The sequence below is a fragment of the Giraffa tippelskirchi genome, chromosome 7, assembly GCF_054371585.1.
Source record: "Giraffa tippelskirchi isolate mGirTip1 chromosome 7, T2T-mGirTip1v1.2.pri, whole genome shotgun sequence".
Classification (NCBI taxonomy): domain Eukaryota; kingdom Metazoa; phylum Chordata; class Mammalia; order Artiodactyla; family Giraffidae; genus Giraffa; species Giraffa tippelskirchi.
In genome coordinates this window covers 99748649-99767560 of record NC_137281.1, presented here as the reverse complement: position 1 = coordinate 99767560, position 18912 = coordinate 99748649, and the positions used below count along the sequence as shown (strand labels likewise).

Genomic DNA, 18912 nt, shown 5'->3' with positions numbered 1-18912 from the left:
GTGCCATCACTAGATAAAGAACCCATCCCCTATAAATGGAGCTGCTGAATACAGAATTAAACAGTATGTTTTACTGAGCAACTCCCATATTTATGAAACATCAGTAGTTCTCAAACTTACATGAAAAAAAAAATCACTTGGACATGGTGTTCAAACAGATCACTGGGCCCTACTGCCAGTGTTTCTGATAAAGTAGGTCTAGGATGAAACCCAAGAATTTGCATTTCTAACAAGCTCCCATCTGCTGCTGCTGTCCAGAACCAACCACACTTTGAGAACCGTCGGCTTACAGGGACCTTGTAAATTCTGTGACCTCATAGTAAGAGTTAAAAGAAGACATGGATGCCAGACATTTTTTTTTTTTAAATCACTGTAATGTCTACAACTAGCACTATACACTCAGAGATTACCAAATAGCTAACTACTATAACTTCTTTTTTTCAGTATATTTTTATTAGGTGTCAGCCTTCAAAATTGGTATTTTGAGCAAAAAAAATGAAGAAGACACAAAACCACCTGATGGTGCATGGCCCTCTCAGTTATCAGGTGCCTTGTGGTTTACAAAGCAACTTCCCTTCCTATGTTTTTGCAGGTGGTAGAGAAACTCCTTGAGTTGTGATCTCTTCACCAAACCTAGTTCACTACAGATGCTAGTCTTTTTTTCCCTGCAGCACAGCATGCAAGGTCTTAGTTTCCCAACCAGGGATTGAGCCCATGCCCCTGCAGTGGAAGCACGAAGTCCTAACCACTGGATCACCAGGGAATTCCTGGCACTCTGGTCTTTTGATATCAGGCCCAGGCTTTTCACCAAATCGTGGAAGTTGTGCACAGAGTTGACATAGGCAACAAAACTGTACAGGTGAACACTTGATATTCCAGGGTCTGAGCTGGGAGTAGTCAGGTCGGCTTTAGGACCCAGTGGTCTCCAGTAAGAGGCAGGACATTGCTAAAAGCAGCACTCTGAGCCTGCAACTCTTGACTGCAGTGGGCCAGTCCTCTTCCTTTGGCTACTGCTGTGTCTCTGGTAACTGCCTTCTGGCAGTCAGGGGACCATAATGTTAGAGGCAACTTCCTAGACTTGGGGGTGGCAGTTGAGACAAACGGGGTTCCCAGTGGCTCCTGCAGAGGCCTTGAACGCTTGAACCCTTGCAGCCAAAGCACAGGGAGTGCAAGTAAAGAAATGTGGTGGGTGCCTGATCCCAGGATCCAGATCTCTGCTGGGGAAGGAGAGACAGGCCCTGGGCCTCAGTATGGCAAGTGGAGAGAAAAATGGGGGCCCTGCAGGATGGACCTCAGTGCTCTGCTCAAGTCATCCACTGGGAAAAGCTCTCTGGGGAAGAAAAGTAAGCACACATCACCCCTACCCCACCCCAGTGGGTGTTTGGCAACCAGAGTTGGCTTGGGCAGCTTCCAGGTGCTAGTATGTCCCAGCTAGGTGGGGGTAGGGGTGTGGCTGCAAGAGGCTCTTCATCTGCCATTCTGTTAACACATGTGCCCTCTCCCAACCCTGCCGTCGCCTCCTCACCTTTCAGGTGCAATTCTCTGTTCCAGCTTGGGGTCCCAGGCACCATTTCCCCAATCCTCGTCCTTGCTGCCACCGGCTCCAAGCCCCTGGGACCTGAACATCACCACCCTGCCTAGCAGCTTTGAGCCAGCCTCTCCCCTAATTCCCCCAGGTGAGATCTGAGCTCCTTCCTCCCTTCTCCACTCTCCACTCTGTGTGGGGTCCTTCAGGCTGGGGCCGGTGCTCCTGATCCTTTCCTCCCTCCCTGCTTCCAGGCACAGAGGGGCATTGGCTCTTCTCTGTCTGCAGGGTCAGGAGCTGGCTTGGGCCCGCACACACAGTGGGCCCGGGACCACGCTAGCAGCAGTGTGGTGGTAACAGTGGGGGCCCCTGGGACTCTGAGCAGTTGTGGTAGGCATGGGGTGCTGGCCAGTATCTGTAAAGAATAGATACTGGCAGAAACAGGAGTAGATGTGGACAGCAGCTGCAAATCTGAGGTTCTGTGGTCTGGGGAACCAAGGGTACCTGTGCTCCACTTTGAGTCTTGGTGTATCCCACAGTGACAAGCAGCTTTGTCCCTTCTTCCAGCCAAACCCTGGAAGGGGTGGCAATAGTTGCCCAAGTTAGCTATACCCAGGAGCCTGTTCCTGCCAAAGGGAGTGTTCATAACCAGCCGCTGCTGCAAGAGTTGGCTTGAGGCTCCCTCACCATCTCCATTAAGCCTCTTGAAATAAGTGCAAAATCTAATTTTACGGTGTGCATACCTAGTCTCCCCATTCCTTCAAAATACACTACATCCCCTAAGTCCCTCAGATAAGAACTTCTGGAACCTCCTCCATCACTAATCTCTACCTTAGGCGGGCAGGCCAAGGACCAATGGTCAAGGGCCAGGGACTCAGAGCCCGCTTTCCGCAGGATCTCAGCCCATGGCGCCTCCGGCAGCAAAGGTGCCAAGAGCCACCTATCAATGGCGCATGGAATCTTCGTCTCTGCCATCTTCTCCCTTGGTTGCGGGAGAGCCGCCTTACATCCTCGCGGGGCAGCTGGGAGAGGATGCCTGTCTGGAAGGAAGCGGAGCGGTTCAAGAGCCCCAGAGCAGGGGTTGGGTGGAGGGAGGGGCGTTTCTGGGGTTCAGACCTCAACACTGGGAGGGGAGGACCCGGGCCTCCACCGACTGCAGCACCGGCATCGGACGCCCGCGGGAGAGTTTCCGAGACGCTGAGGAGAGGGCGGCGACGTATGGGATCGAAGGGGTCCCAGGGTCGCAGAGCTGGGAAGGAGGCGGCGGAGGTGGTGGGGGCGCCACCTACGTCTTTCAGGTTCGTACTTCCCTCCGCGCGGGCTGCCCCGGTCTCCAGAGCTAGGCGTTGGGGTCCTTCCCACCGAGCGAGCACTCACGGGATCTCCTTGGCGCCCCCAAAGCCCTGGGCCTGACTGCGAGCCCCTACCTTTAGTCCCTGGGGCGCGAGCCCGCGCTCAGCGTCGGGCTCCTCACTCGACGGCTGGAGGGCGCGCCCCTGTATGTCGCTGCCACGTAGCTGCGCACGGGTGAGCCGAAGCCGTTGCTGGTGGCAGCCGCAGGAGGCGGTCGGGCGTATTTGAAGCGGCAGGACCGAGGGGGTACTCAGACCGCCGCCCAGAAACTGGAGAGCCGCTCGGTGGCGTCCAGGAGCAGCTGGAGAGGCGGGGCGGCAGGTGAGGGCGCGGGCCAGCCACCCCGCGCCTCTCTGCAGGTGCAGGGGGCGGCTGGACGTCGCGGGCCCCCTACACTCCCAGCCGGCGGGTCAGCGAGGAAGGGGTGGGGGCAGCCAGGGCGACGCGGAGGTCTGGGCTAAGCTTGGCTGGGTGGCAGCCGGCGGCTTCGAGGGAGGCGGTGGGGGCGGTTAGGTGTACCCTTGGGGAAGGCAGCGGGGCAGAGAGTGAAGTGAGGTTACACCCTTAAGGACAGACCTAGTCCCTCGGAAGACAGTTGGGAAAGGTGTTGAGCCCGCTCTCCAGGCCAGAGCAGGTAGAGTAATAAATATCAGAAAAGGAAGTCGGGTAAGTTGCAAAGCACACGTGCAGACTGGACTCCCTCGATTTTCTTTTACATCCAGGATCTTTGTCAGCACAACAGGTCTCATCCTTGATCTGTAGTAGTCCTGGGAACTTAGAGCTGGCTGCATTATTAAGGTGAACTGGGAGGCAGAAAGGCAGGGGTAGTTTAGGTCAGCAGTTCTCAGAGCGTTGTGGCTGAGCCATTAGCACCAACTAAGTTGCTACATATACAAATTCTCAGCCTCCCTCCAACCTTCTGAATCAGAAGTTTAGGGGAGGGTCCCATTATCTGTGTTTTAGTCAAGTCTCTAGGTGATTCTTATACACTCCGGAGTTTGGAAACCACTGCTATAAAGAAACAGAGCCTTCCTGTCTGGCTGGGCAGTACTGTTACTAAGTACTTTATACACATTATCTCCATAATTGCAGAAGTGGAACCTGTGGGTTGGGCCTCTTCCATTTTATAGTTGAGAACAGGAGATTTGAGAGGTTCAGACAGACAAGGAGCCAGCCAACCTGAACCAGGCTTTCAGATTCCAGCTATTATTTCTTCCCACCTCTCTGGTCCCTCAGCTCCCACCTACCATCTGGCAGCACTAGTACTGTGATGTGAATGTAGACAAGGCCACACTGGGGTTTCCATGGGGAGACTCCGGCTTCCCTGCTGTATAAGCCAGCTTCCCATCTGTGAGGAGCTGTGTGTCCCTTCCTTCCCCCATTTCATAGCCAAACCCTCTATCTCAGTTTCTGGCAGGGAGTGATGCCTCAGAGACTGACATCCCCTGGACTGATGAGGAAGGAGCAGTATTTGTCATACACCCCAACAGTGAGCTCTACCTGCAGCTTCTGGCAGGTATTGGCCCCTATCCCCCACCTTTCAGCCTAGTCTAGCCCTTTTCCTCAGTCCCTCCCATCTGATCACCAGCTCTGCCCTGTGAACTACCTGGTCTTGCACAACTCAGGAATACTTGGGAGCTGGGCTGTCACTTGTGATGCCAGAATGGGGCATTCTGGTCTGCTTGTCAAATTATCTCTTGCTCTGAATTCTCTTCAACAACCTGCAAGCTCAAGAATCCCAGAAAAGGAAGCATAGAAGCTTGACTGAAGTCCCCCAAGCTCTCCCACCCTCCTTAAATGCCTGCTATTGCTCCTTGTTCCAAAGTTCAGGGCTAAAATTAACCACGAGACTGGAAAAAGTACATACGCCCCCACCCTCACCCAGCAATATCAATTCTTTTACTCATTGTCACGGAGAGTCACAGAGAGGTGGAGATTCGACTAGACCTCAATTGCGTCTTTGTCTTTTGAAGATCTGCCAATGCCAGGCCGAGCTCCAATTGGCCAACTGCATGTGCCCAGAGGGCATGGAGCTGGCTGCAGAAGACATCACCTGCATGGGTATGTCCTGCCTGTGTCTGAAGTCTGGACTCATGGGACTGTGGGAGGGGAGGAGCAGTAGGGCACTGGGAAGGATATCTGCTGTGTGCCAGGCACTGTGCTGGGTGTTGGACAGGGGATTAGAGGTGTATCAGTGCATGCTCTACCTTCAGGGATCATGTAGTCTAGTGGTCTAATGTGGTAGGGGAGATTCCGATCACTGTCTCTATATATGTCTACATTTATATCTAGATATCTACCTATATCTTGTAGTGACAGTTGCCATGGGAGGTGTAAAGTGTCTTAGGGGTGATGAGGAGGGAGCAGTTGCATTCATTTAGGATACGTGAGGGAAGCATCATGGAAAAGTGGACACTCGAGCTGAGAGTTGAGGCATCACTAAAAGTTGGGGTAGAGGGACAGAGAGGAGTTTCCCACTGGAGGACCTGCCCACCCCCTCAGGCCCTTTGATTCTGATGGTGGCTGTGGTGGTGATCTTGACACTGAGCCTTCCTACAGTGTGTGGGGTCCTGATTCTGGGTACAGAGCACTCAGCCGGCATGGCTGATTTCTCCACTGAGCCAACAGGCTTCTGTGGGGTCCCGGGGGCAGACATAGTTGATTTCAAACCTCTACTCCCAGGAGAAAGAAAAGTGAAAGTGAAGTCACTCAGTCATGTCCAGCTCTTTGTGACCCCATGGACTGTAGCCTACTAGGCTCCTCAGTCCATGGAATTTTCCAGGCAAGAGTACTGGAGTGGGTTGCCATTTCCTACTCCCAGGAGAGAAGTGGCAAACTCCTCTGGGGTTCTAAGAGTAGAAGCAGCTGGGGAGGGCTGAGAACAACATTTATCTTAATGGGCATCTGGAGAGGTGTCCTGGGCAGGGAGGCAGGTCAGGGCGGGCCTGATGGGCAGGTAGAGAGTATGCCAGTGTTCCTCCCATCCTTGGTGAACCATAAGAAGTGGCAGGACCTGTGGTGGATGAGGCTGCCAGGCCTTGAGCTCCAGACCAGCAAGCTTCACATCTCCACCATTAGGACAATCCCCAACCCCTACTACTTCCAGGTGAGGCTGGGCCCAGCCCAGTCTTGGATGCTGCCGCCAGGGCTTATGGAGGTTTCCTCAGCCAATTTCTTTCTGCTCTCCCTCCTTCTGAGAGCCTATGCACTCTGGATCCCCAGCCTCCATCCTGCTCCCTGCTGTGGTGAATTATGAATCCCAGTGAGCATCTGGTCCAAACCCCTTGTATAGAGGAGATGGGGGTCAGAGAAGCCCCCAAAGGGGAAGTAACCTGGCAAAGTCAGCTGTCATCCCCAGTTCTGGGATGGTAGGGACCCTAAATATGATTCCTTTGGCATAAGGATTGCCTTCACCCCAGAGCATCTGCAGGGACCCAAGGGAAGACTTAGCACAGAATCCCACCCCACCACCTTACCCCACACCGGCCCTTTCTTCTGCCCTGGTCACCGTCACCCCTGCAGTGCTTGTCCTTGGGGACATGCCATGATGCAAAGAGCTCAGACCCTCAGAGAGGGCCAACTGGGGATATGGAGGGTGAACAGGGGGACAGGGGAGGTAAAGGAGGCTCTAGACCCTCAAGGACCCTTCCCCAGACCCAACCACCCACTCCCTTCCAATCTGCCTTTCTGCAGAGCCCTGGCGCATGGTATCTTTGGAGAGGCCTATGAGGGACTGGTAATTGGCCTTCCTGAGGACCCCACCCTCCTGCAGGTGACTATAAAGGTGAGAGGGGTGGGGCTTCTGACAGAGTAGAAGAGAAGGGTCTCTGAGGAAGGAGTCATGGCTGGAGCTAGGGTCAACACACCCTCTTGAAGTGTCCGGGGTGCTCAGGAGCTCTGTCATCTTCCTCCCTAGTGAAAGTCGCTCAGTCATGTCCGACTCTTTGTGACCCCATGGATAGTCCGTGGAATTCTCCAGGCCAGAATACTGGAGTGGGTAGCCTTTTCCTTCTCCAGGGGATCTTCCCATCCCAGGGATCGAACCCAGATCTACCGCATTGCAGGCAGATTCTTTACCATCTGAGCCACCAGGAAATCACTTCTTCCCCCCTAGACTCTGCCAGAACTCTGCTGTCCACAGGATGGGCTGGATTTCCTCACCGAGGCGCTCATAGTGGAGTGCACCTGGGGCCAGGGGCAGGGGGGCAAGTGGGAGGGAGACACCCAGACCTGCCTGCAGAAATAGCTTCTCTTCACCCTGGGGCTGAGAGGTAGCAGCTCTAGGGACACAGAACTTCTCTCCAGCCTTGTGGAGCCTAGAGCATGGTTTCTCTCCCTGCTGGTGATGGGGTATGTGCACCACCGGCTCAGCGAGTTCAGCCATCAGAACATCAGAATACTGTGATTGCATCAGGGCTACCTCTTGCCTAATTCTGTTGGAGTTGGTGTCTGGAGGGGACATGAAGGGTTTCCTGAGTCAGAGCCAGCTGCAGCTAGTGTGACCCTTTTCCAGCCCTCTAGGCTCACCTAAAAATCTGTTCATGCATCCCCAAACCTGTATGGTCTAATGTGCGTTCTGCCTGACCCAGGCCCAGCCATCACCTCTGGCCATGCAAGACCTCCTCCAGCTGGTCGACACATGACACATAGCCGAGGGTTGCCACTACCTGAAAGAAAATCACTTCATCCACAGGTCTCAAGTGATCTAGCCCTGGGGACCTCCCATCCTGCTCCCTCCCCAAGGAATAGCCCTTTTACATAACTTTTAAAGAAAAGATCAAGGCTGGAGTTCTGGCAGTGATTTTTTGCCTGACTCTGCTGGGCCACAAGGAACTGCCTGCTGAGCTGCACTGGATCCAGCCAAGTGGCCAAGATTGGAGACTTCTGGATGCAAGCAATATCTACAGATGTAGAACCTGGGCATGTGGTGCTCCAAGGGAGTTTACCAGCACCTTGGGACCATTTGAACAACTCATCACTCCCTTCCTCCCTCCTGTAGGGCCAGTTATTACAAGGGGGCCCAGGCTCTGCAGGGGCCCCCAGAAGCCTCCCTGGAGGGCATCTTTACATCCAAGACAGACTCCTGGTGATAACATGCACTCCACTACCTTGGGTCACCTCGTGTGAGGGAAAGGGAAGCTGTTCCTGATGGGCTCCACTGTACTCAGTTCCCCCCACATGTGATGCAGGCCTTTAAATGCTGCTCTGGGAGATCTCACTGGGCTATATGCCCTACCCTGGGTACACCAGTCAGGAGGTGCCGACTGTGTCATGGGGCGGGGAAGTGGGGGATGGATGATCCTCTCAGTGTGAGTATGGAGTGTTGTCTTGAGGGGGAGGTTTTTCACTGCCAGGTTTGGCAATGAATTCCTCTCCCCAGGTACTGTATCATGATTCAGTGTTGACAGGATCAGCTGAACTTTGCCTTCGTTTTGCCAGCATCTTGGAGCATCTTCAGTACAGCACTCAGGTATGCCATCTGACCCGCCCCAACCATCCTGGACTTGGGGACCAGGAGCGAAACCATAAAACAACACTGTGAGCCCCTATTCCCCTACCTTCCTATTAAAGAACCCTGCTGTGCTGAATTCACCCCTTTCAATGGAATTAACCCATCCTGGAGGAGGAAGGGCCTGGGGAGCCTGTCTTTGGGGGGCCTAAGATCTCCACAGGCCCAGGAACTGAGTCTAGGGAACCTGAAGAGCTGGGGAGGGAGCCTCTTTGGTCCCCAGCTGCCCTTTGGCCTCAAGTCCCCTGAATCCAGGAGTAACCAACCTTGGAACCTTTGGAATCTCACCTGAGGTTCCTGGGTGCCACAGGGTCCTAAGGGTGAGGACTCTGGCACTGATGGTGACAGTTCCTCCTTGCATTCCTCCCCAGGCTTCTAGGTGGCTTGTGTCCCATGTAGCCTCTGTCCCCTGCAGTCTGTGCTGCATGTCTGGGCCTGTCGTAGGGCTGGCCTGGCACCATTGAACTCCTCATCCTGGAAACCAGTCTCAGGCCTCCTGGGAAAGATCCTGGCCACTCCCAGCCTTTTTTGATATATGGGACTAGAGGCCACCCCCACCCACAAGATGTAGATGGGGAATTGAAATTGCCTCCTGCAGGGAGCCTTCTCTGGATTGCCCTTACCCCATTAGCATCCTCCACCTGGGAAGCCCCCAATGCTACACATGCCTCTAAAAAAGAGCTCTTCTCATAGACCACAGTGATCTGAGTGCACCTGACAGATGCCAGGGAATCAAGAAAGAAGGGACCAGAGGGAGGGAGGGGATGAGGCCAGAGTCAAAGCTGGTGTCTTTGAGTTTTATTGGGAAGGGGAGTCCATTGTAGTGTGGGAGTTCAGACCAATAGATCTAGTGCCTGTGAAACAAAGTTCTTTATCTGGCTTCTCTGGAGAGGTATGGAGCCCCCTCAGAAGAGCTGGGCTGAAGAAGAAGCCACTTACCCCACTCTGCTCCTCCCTCCCCCACTTAATTAGTGTCATCGGCTCTGGGAACACTGGGGCTTGTAGGGGGCCAGGCCCTGCGCGTGCAGTGTGTCCCACAGTGGTTGGCACTTGGCCTACAGGGCCGTATGCACTGCCCTGCATCGCGGGGTTTCAGTCTCTCTTGCCTGCATGCATGGTGGGGATGCAGGCGCAGCTCCATCTGTCAGACCCTCAGGTCAGCAGGGACAGGGGCCCAGCCTCATCTCTCCGCGAGGCTGGCCAGGATACCAATGAGATTGTCCAGCCCCAGCAAGTAGCCGTCCTCTCGGTTGCCCTCTTCCCAGGGCCGCCGGTGGTCCAGGGTCTGGCCGTCAGGGAGGGGTGTGGTCTTGCCAAAATCGATGAGCCACACGCCGGCGCGATGGCAGTGATCATGCACGAAGAGGAGCGAGCTGCCAATCACCTGCCGAGTCCCCCACCATCAGGCCACGGCTCTAATCCTGAGAAGCCCTCCACCCTCTTCCCTCACAGACCACAGACCTGTGAGCTTGCCCCTTACCTCGTGCCTCCTAAAGAACTCAGAGACCTCCAGAGTGTCCCGGATCTGCTGCAGGCGGTTCAGATACCTCCTCTGGAGAGGGTGGAGAAGAGGAGGATAAATTAAATACCAACTGAACCTCTGCGATTATGAGATTATGAAGAACGCCAGGATGCATGCTTGGCTTGGCAAATACCATGGTGAGGCAGGCGCAGGCCCCCACATGGCGCGCAGCCCAGAATTGTTGTAAAGCAATAACAGCGCAGTGCGATAAACACTGGGATGGGGGTCACGTAGGGTAGGGTGTTGCGTCAGATGACCTGACCTGGGGGCACCCCTAGGTATCAGGCTTCCCAGCATCATCTCAGGGTTCTGGGATCCCACGCTCACCAGCACTTCCGCATCCCCTTGCACAAATTCCTCAAAGACGCGGATCACCTGCTCCCGGCTTCGAGTGGTCTTGAAGTCGGTGCTGCAAGAGCCGTCGGCTTTCTGTAGAAGGTAGGCAGAAATCGTCAGGGGCCACGTGTGCGCCCAAAGGGAGAGGATCTGGCTAGAGCAGCGGTACCGCCTAGGGACGTTGAATGCCAGGGACAGCAAGACGGCCGCCAGAAGGTGCCTCTTCCTGGGGCAGTCGGGGTGGGAGGTCAACACGGAGGACAGACACCGCACAGTGGGGCTGGGGCGGAGGAAGGGCCCGGGAAGTACAAAGCGACGCAGGCCTGGCCCACCTTGATGCCCTCAATGCGGAAGCCGAGAGTGGTGCTGGAGCTGATGCCTTCTCGCCACTGCATGTAGCGCGGCTTGGTGACCGCGCGCTGCGCGTGCTCCTCCTCGGTGGGTGCCTCAGGGTCGACCGCCAGCATCTTCTTGTACATGTCCTTCCGCAGCTTGGGCCGCTCGCGGGCTTTGGTCAGCTCCTCTTCCAGGTAAGTCCTACGGAGGCGCAGGCAGCGGCGCGGCGTGAGCGGGCGCACACCTGAACGTCGTCGAGCACTGCCTTGGGCAAACGTAGAGCGCTCGATCCCGCCCTGGGCCCTTTACTGGTTTCCAGCCGCCCGGCAGGGCACGCGTACCTGACGCCCATCTTGCAGTCTAGTACGCAGGGCCCATCGAAGCCGTCGAGCAAGTCCTGCAACTGCAGGTAGCTCTCGCCGTCGCGCTCCACAACGCCGTGGAAGGCGGGCACGCAGCCGCGTAGCGCATCCGCCATGAGCCGCGCCAAGCAGTAGCGCTCCGGCTCCGAGCTGCGCTTGAGGATCAGTCCGCTGGTGCCCGCTGCCTTGAAACTCCCTGAGGGCAGACCCTGGTTAGTGCCGCCTAAGTCCCTTCCTCCCGGCCTCCGCCCCCGGCACCCGCCACGGCTCAGTGCTCACCCGTGTGCCCCGCCAGCTGCACCCAGGCGTAGCGCTTCTTGAAAGGGCTCATGACCGGCAGGTTCACCATGGTCCGGATCTTCTGCCAGTGGCTTTTCTGAAAGCGACACGACCCCGGTCTGCCAGTCAGCGTCTCAGCAGTACACAAGCCCTCCTTCCTCTGGAACGTGGTCTTGCCCGTCCCACCCTACCCTAAGCAGCTCGTGCCTGGAGATTCAACCGCTCATTCACTCAGGGGAAGTTTATCGTGAGCCTGTGTGGCGGACCCTGAGACAAGCTCCTGGAGATGACAGATATCCAGTGTGCTGCAAAGAGCCCCAGCCTTCGCGTCAGAAAGCTCAGTTCTGCTGCTCCACAGCTGCATGGACAGGTTACTGAACTGCTCTGTCGAGGTTTTAGGACTTTTGTGAGGAAAACAATCTCGTGATGTTAAAAAAAAAAATGCAGATTTTCAGGTCTACCACAGAGAAATTCTGAGCATTGCACTGTTACCAATGCCTCGGGAGACTCTGGGGCTTGAGAAGCCTCTGAGTTCAGTTTCTTAATCTGTAAAATGGGGAAGTAACCACTCCCACCATGTTGTTGTGAGTAGTAGTAAATGAGACTTGAGTGTGACACCCCCCACCCCCGGCCCCATTCCTTGGCATGGACCACTACCTCCACAAATCTGGATTATCATTTAATACTTGGGACCATTGGTTCCTCTCATTTAGGGAGAAAGACAAACATGGAAACAAATCATTACACAGGCCCAGGGCAGGGAGGCCAACTTGGCAGGGTCTGAAGAAAGAATGGCTTGGTGCTCCCCAAGGCCCTCTTCCTATCCTTGGATGCCATCTCACTCCCTACCAGTTGACAAGGCCAGGGTGCCCCAACCTGGACCCAGAAACCTGGGTTTTGAAAATGGAATACAGAGAGGAGGGTCTGTCATCTTAGATGAAACTGAGAGGGAAATTGAGATTTTGGTGTACCTTTTGCCTCGACCGTTGCGTCTAGTCTGAGAGCACCTGATACTCTGAACCTTTCCTCTTCCATGCCAAGCTCATCACTCCTGTGTCTACCCACTGGAGCACACAGGTTTGCTCATCTCAAGAGTGTGTCTGCTGCCTCCTCCCAGGGCACCTGCCTTTTAGAGAAATGACATGTGTGTGCCTCCACAGGACTGGAACCCAGGAATCCAGCTCTCAATCCACTCGAGTGAGAGGGAGAACTGGGGTGGAGGCTTAAGCAGAGGAGGCTGCTGACTATAAAACCACTTTTCATGGGGAGGAAATGGGAGTCAGTGACAGAGTACTGGAGGGGGAGTCCAAAGTTGCTTCCAGTCTTGGCTCTGTCACTTTCTAGCTGAGTTGAACTCAAGTGAGAATTTCATCTGTGTGAGCCTGTTTCCTCTGGACCTAGCTGTTGCCATAACACGAGCCACCATTTACTGACCGCCCACTGCACACCAGGCTTCTCATCTCCAACAGACAGCATTGCTCCTGCTTTCCTCTCAAAGTCCCTACATGGCACAGTAGGGTGTGATCACGTGTCCAATCCCCAGGGATCTGGGGGTGTAGCCAGAAGCAGCCCACCAGAAGCATGACATCTTTTAAAACTCCCTTTTTCACTCTTTAAATACATACAAGGTTTGCATTATGCTGCATAATAAATCCAAGTTTTATTATAAAACTCTCCCACCTCCAAATCCTCAAATAAAATTCCAGGAGGATGTATGTGCCAGATACCTTGAGTGGCACATCCTATACCCTCTTCCCCCACACTCAGTTTGAAATTCATGATGCTGCTGCACACGCACAGTAAGTGCCTGAGATGGTAACTATTGCCATTTTACAGACGGCAATCAAAGTTCAAAGAGTTGACATTCCTGCTATCCCTGCTTCCAGCTCTCTGCCCTAAGCTCAAGTTCAAAACCCACCCCCATGTTCCAATCGTCCCAGCAGGTTCCAGAGGTCAAATGGACCCTGCATGAAAAAGAGCTTTGTACAAGATAAAGCAATTTGCAGCCACAAGGTGGTGTGTTTTGATCTCTGGGGAAACACTGAGATCTGCCTGGGGTCCCCTCTCTGTTGGTTGGACACCTTTAGTTTATGCAAAGGGATGGGTTTAGTGGTGGGGCTTCAGAAAGCTTTAGGGACTTACTGGCAGAATTTGGGGGGACAGTGGGGCCAGAATGGACTTCATTATAGGGTTAATCTAGTACCGTAGCCACCCCAGTAGAAGATGGAATCAGCCTTGGATTAGGTGAGATGGGAGAACTGCATCATCCTTTCTTCTGCAATCATGTAGGAGCAGTGAGTGAGGCTGGAAGGTGACAGGTGGACCTGGTAGAAGAGGCTCTAGTACCTGCAGTCCTGGGCTACTGCCTCTTGAGTGATGTGTGATAATATAGCATTGACTTGCTCCCAAACTGAGATAACATTGGGTGATCTCTCCACTCTCCCCACCCCAGTTTTGTGAGATCATATCAGCCAAGAGCAGCAAAGACTAAGGTTGTTTCCAGCCATGTGGGTTACAGAAGGCTTTCAAACCCATTATGCCATTTGAGCCCTTCTAGCCACCTTTTGAGGTTGGTTCGTAATGACAGGATTTAGTTGCTCTGCCAGTAATGGATAGGGTCCGATATGGAAGGAGTTGATGCAAGCATCATGGAATTCTGCCATCTTCATCTAGGGAGCTACCTCCCCCAGGGAACATAATGCATAGAAAGATGCATATATCCAGAATGGTTCTTGGGGAATCATTCTTTGGCGAGTGGGTGGGGATTTTGGCACATGAACAACAGCAGGGAAGATATTTTTGAGCAGGTAAGGCTTTTATTGTATGAATATAAGAAAGCAGATTTATTATGTTACAGAGTGAAACCTAGCTGAAAAAAGGGTTAAAACCCCATTGCCTGGCCCAGGTGAACAGAAGTCTGAGAAAGCATCTCACAGCAAGAGGCTACCGAGACACCTTGGGACAAAAAGCTCAGGAGAACTGACCATATGAGGGTCTTTGATGAAGTCACAGGAGGACCCTCTGATAATTCTTCACCCATGAGGCTGGACAGGGAGCATCTCTCTCTGGGCAGAGCTTAGCTGAATACTAGCCTCAGACCCTCCTTTGTCTGAGCTCTGTTTAGAAGCCCTGAGGACTCCAGCTTCTTGTATCACACCAAACACTCTGTGTATCTTCTGCCAGAAGCCCTTTGCTTTCTTTGTCTTTGGTATTCATCTCCCCTCTTCCTGACTTCCATGCCCTACCTCCAGCCATCCAGACTCTGGCTAAAGCTCTCTACCAGCCCAACCCCCTTGCCTTGTTCCCAATACTTTATCAAGTAAGCACTCCTGGTGGTGGTGGTGAGAACAATCAGTTTAAATTTGTAAAATGATTTGCACCAAGGTATAAGTGACCCACGACTTCACCCTCCCAGGGGCATTTGCTTTTTAAAAAGGAAGTCTGTTAACCTAAATTCTGCTCTATAATTAGTGAAAAGTGAAGTGTGGGAGTTCTGGGCCCAGGACAGGATTGCATCCAGGTCTCCTTACCCATCCTGGAGCACTGAGAGAAGAGAATCAAATGAACAAGAGTCAAACAACCTCTCTTCTGCTAAAGTAACACCTCCAAAATTGTTTTAAGAAGCAGACAAGGCCTAAGAATGTCATGCCAGCTGCCCTTGGGGACAGGCCCCCAACTCCTCTCTTGGCCTGTATGGTTCTTCTTCCCCGTGACTCTTCCCTCTACCGTAGGAAAGGAAGCAGGAAGGAGGCAGGCTGCCCAGTCCCAACTACCTTGAGTGGGAGCCCAGCTCCAGGCTCTGGGCACACAGTGTGCGGCTTCTAGAAAGAAAAGGTGAAGGACGTACAAGCCTCGCAAAGGCTTCCCGCTATTCACATTATCCACCCAGGCCGGAGTTGTAAGTAGCTGGCGAGCTGAGAGTTGAGGAGTGCTGCCGTAATACCCTTCTCCTAGGCGCATCCTTCACGGTCAGCTAGCCTATGGGCTCTGCTTCCTGCCTGGGGAAGCCCTAAAGGCAGCCTAGGCGGGAGCGCTGTGCGGCTCCGCGAGGCAAAGTCCGAGCCGGGCCCTTCCACGCGGACGCAGGCGGCCTCTGTCAACAGCCCCTGGCTTATCTGCCACCGCCGTGGCTGTTTGCCTTCGGGGAGGCCCCGGCGGGCTGGGGGTTGGGAAGGCCTGGTACTCGCAGCCTTGGAGCTGGAAGGGCCGTCCACGGCCATCTGCTCCAGCTCCTGCCGCGCCGGGTGACGGGGAGGCCCAGAGTGGGAGAGGCTGGCCGAAGACGCCCAGGGCACAGCTGCGACTGGTCCCCGGAGTCTTGACCCCCAGCTGGCCTGCCTACGTAGTAAGCAGTCCTGGGCCGCAGGTCCTCCTCCGCCTTTAGGAGGAAGAGTGAAGCCGGGGGCTGCCCTCGCGGCGCCCTGCCTCCAGCGCCCGCCTCTCAGCTCTCAGAGATTTGAACGGGGGGAGCGTTGGGCCCACAGTTACTGCTCCGGATTTTCGGGGGTGGGGAGGGAGGAGTCCTCTCACTGCCCCTCATCACCGCCTTAGAAACCCTCGAGCAGCACCGCCTCCTTTCAGGGACCAGGGTTACACCAGAAATGTCAGGGGTCAGGGGTACCCTTACCCCTGGGGAGGAGAGAGGGACTCCCCGCACCCTCTACCTGGTGTCGGGGTGGGTTCCTGCTCTATGAGACTTTTTCCTTTTCCCTCTTGTGTCACAAACCACGTTGCCCTGAGGATAATGTAAGTCTCATGGGTAACTGAATCACGGAGCCACTGCAAGCCATTACAGTGACTCTCGCGCCTCGTCCAATCGGAGCGCGGGGGGAGCCTAGGTTCCGCAGGCCCGGCCGCCCCGGCGCACGTCCGCTGCTCTCACCGCCCTTCTGGGCAAGCCCCGAGCCACCAGAGCTTGAGGGCGCCCTTCGCCTCTCCCTCCACTCCAGGGACACTTGCATAACGTGGATCTAGAGCAACTCCTTCTCGTTGACCGCGGATAGTTATTTAAAGTATTTGGCCTTGATTAAAACAAGGGGTACAGGACGGCTGTCCTGGGCGCGGCACGACCCTTAGGGGCAGGCACGGGGAATGACTGCACCGCATCCTAGCCTGGGTTATCAAAGGGTCAAACCTGGCCCCAGAACATCCAGGCTACCGGGGGCGGAGATCGGCAGGCTGGTCCCACCCTCTCAGCCTCAGTTTACCTCCCCCAACCCTCCCCGGCCAGAATTAGGGGCAGTTAGGCGGAGGAGGGCAGCGTTCCGCCCCCTGCCTAAGCTAGTTGTCCCACGCCCCTCCCTTCCCCGCGTCCAAGCCTGGTGCGGGCGCCGGGAGCAGACGGCGGCAGTTCGCGAGCAGAGCCTGGAGCTCGGCTCCACTCCCACTCAGGAGAGGGAAACCGTGGCAACGGCGGGGGTGGGGCCGCGGCGCGGGAGAGGGGGCGGCAGAGAGGGAGGCTCGTCCTCCCGTCTCGGCGAGAGTTTGCCGGGTAACGCTAAGCCCCTCCGATCCCTCCAGCCATCTCACGGCCGGCAAGTCACGCTGCCCCGCCGCCCCACCGGTCCCCGTGGCCAGTCTCGGGGATTCCTCACTCTCTTAGACGCCCCAGGGCCAGGGTCGCGACTCGCCTGTAGAACTGGAGTAAAAACTGTCAAGGCGAGGGGTTGGCCCGGCGCCTCCCACCGACCCCACTGCCTAAAGAGGGAGAAGGGGACTCTCGAGGGAGGGAGCTTAGGGCTGGAGTTGGTCCGCCGCGAGCTCCAAGCAGGTCCCCGCTCCGGCCCCGCCCCGCGGCCCGTACCTGACCCACGTCCTCGCCCGCTTCCAGCTGCACGTTGCCGCGGCTCCGGCTCTCGCTGTCGCTCAGAAGATCGTCCTCCGAGTCCTCGGGCAGCGACGAGGAGCCAGTGGAGGAGAGCGACGAGGTGGAGAGGCGGCGCGGCTGCTGCAGGTGCGACGAACCCACGGCCGGGAGCCAGCTACCCTCCGGCTCGGGCGGCCCGGGGCTGGCCGGGGGCACGTCCGGCTCCTCGGCCGTCACAGTCAGCTGCGGGATCACTGGGGCAGGGGGAGCCCGCGGAAGCCCGTTGGGGACCTGTCCCCCGCGCCGCTTGGCCCCGCGAGCCCGGGGCTGCCCGGCGGCGGCGGCGGCAGCGACCGCAGCGCAGCGCGCCTCGAAAAGCAGGCGCAGCTCCCCGACGCTCCGGCGCGGGGCCCGCTCCAGCCCAGGGCTGCAGGGCCCCGCGCCTCCCGGCCGCGCCATGCCCGTCGGGCCCCCGGGCAGGGTCATTTCCCGGTAACAGAGCCGCGGCGGAGCCCACCAGCCCGCGGCGCGGCGGGCACTGGAGACGCTCGGCGCCCCCGGCTCGAGACTGCCCCGAGGCGGAGCCTGCGCCGCAGCCTGCCTGGGCCCCGCCTCGGCCGCGCCCCCCGCCCACTCCTTTCACTTTCAGAGAAAGCGCGGGCCTGCCTGGGCTCCTGCCCAGCAGGGAAGGCTCCCTGTTGCTCCGGGGGTGGCCAGGAAGCCCAGGCCTCCTGGATATACAGAAAACCCGGGCCTGGCCCTCGCGGCCTCTCAGTGCCCACCTTCGCTCGGGAAGGCCAGAAGGATTGCTCCGCCCCACGCCGCGCTCGACACCCCAACTCCACAGGGATTCCTCCAGGAATTCCTCCAGGGCAATTCCAAGGGCCCTGACCCCGCGGGGGTGGAGCTGGTCCAGCTTTGGCTCTCGAACCCGGTCCCCTCTGGCTCCTTTCCTCGTTCCACCCATTCTGCGCTAAGGCGTCCAGGTCTCGGGGGCTTTTCCGCCCGGAGCCTCTTCGGCGCGGAGTTCACGGCCTTCGGCTTCCCCAGGAATCCTCACCCCAGGGCGTGTGCCCAAGTGGGGACTGTGTCTTGGGAACTAGCTGAGGCTTTCCCCACTCCCTATCCCCGAGGCTGGCCGAGTACAAGGTCAGGGGGCGGGGCCTGGATCTCTCCACGTTTTCCTGGCGGAGACCCGGGCAGCATCCCAGGCTGCTGGCTGGCGGAGGCTGGGGTGGGGGCGGCGAGCCCTTCTTCCTCCTTCCCTTTTGGAGTTCGGAGCTTAGAGTCTACGTGGGGCTGGAAGTAAGTCATTCCTCCTCCTTGAACTGCTGATTTTTCTTGACAGGGTTGTTGTCCGCCTCACAGGATTGCTGTGAGAATAAAATGACAGATGTGATATCTCGAAATGGTAAGAATAATTTTAGTGTGGGTGGGAGAAAGAGCCAGCCTCAGGTTCACCACACTCCAGATGTGATTTTAGGCAGTCTAGTCACCGTTCTAAGTCAGTTTTCTTACTTGTAGATATAGGTAAATCTCACCTGACCCACAGAGTTGTGGCTGTGAAACTGGGAAGAAAGTGCTGATGTTGGAGAAGGATCTCATACACCACAGCGTGCTCATTGGTAGCATCGTTGTGGTAGGTCTTTGGCCACTTTGCATGTTAGTGGTCAACTGAGCTGCAAAGGCTGCTTTGTATGGAACTCAGCATTTCACAACATTTCCTGTTTTTTCTCCAAATGCTATGAGAGAGAATTCCTCATTGGGTGTCTGATGTCTAGAGATGACTGGGGGACCTGTGGGGATATAGCCCTCAGAAGGATGGCCTCTGAGCTGATGAAGACAGAAAGGAGCTCTTATCTCCTTTCCTTATCTCCCTTCATC

General features: G+C 55.9%; 2 protein-coding genes across 2 annotated transcripts; one reads left to right on the top strand and one right to left on the bottom strand.

Moving 5' to 3' along the window:
• Positions 1 to 1269: 1269 nt before the first annotated feature.
• On the top strand, positions 1270 to 8466 carry LTK (leukocyte receptor tyrosine kinase). The gene is given in 11 exon segments (XM_081510788.1): positions 1270 to 1343; positions 1552 to 1676; positions 1814 to 1903; positions 1906 to 1942; positions 2420 to 2513; positions 2515 to 2605; positions 2720 to 2823; positions 3043 to 3199; positions 4852 to 4939; positions 6572 to 6662; positions 8259 to 8466. Coding segments are annotated over 11 exon segments (1113 nt in total). The 3' UTR covers positions 8421 to 8466.
• Positions 8467 to 9170: 704 nt separating this feature from the next.
• Positions 9171 to 17598, bottom strand: ITPKA (inositol-trisphosphate 3-kinase A). Its single transcript, XM_081507692.1, has 7 exons — positions 17026 to 17598; positions 11223 to 11319; positions 10923 to 11139; positions 10578 to 10782; positions 10237 to 10338; positions 9868 to 9939; positions 9171 to 9771 (listed from the first exon to the last, which is right to left on the bottom strand). Exons 1-7 carry the CDS (start codon positions 17512 to 17514, stop codon positions 9568 to 9570), a joined length of 1386 nt encoding a protein of 461 aa, XP_081363818.1. The 5' UTR covers positions 17515 to 17598; the 3' UTR covers positions 9171 to 9567.
• Positions 17599 to 18912: the final 1314 nt, after the last annotated feature.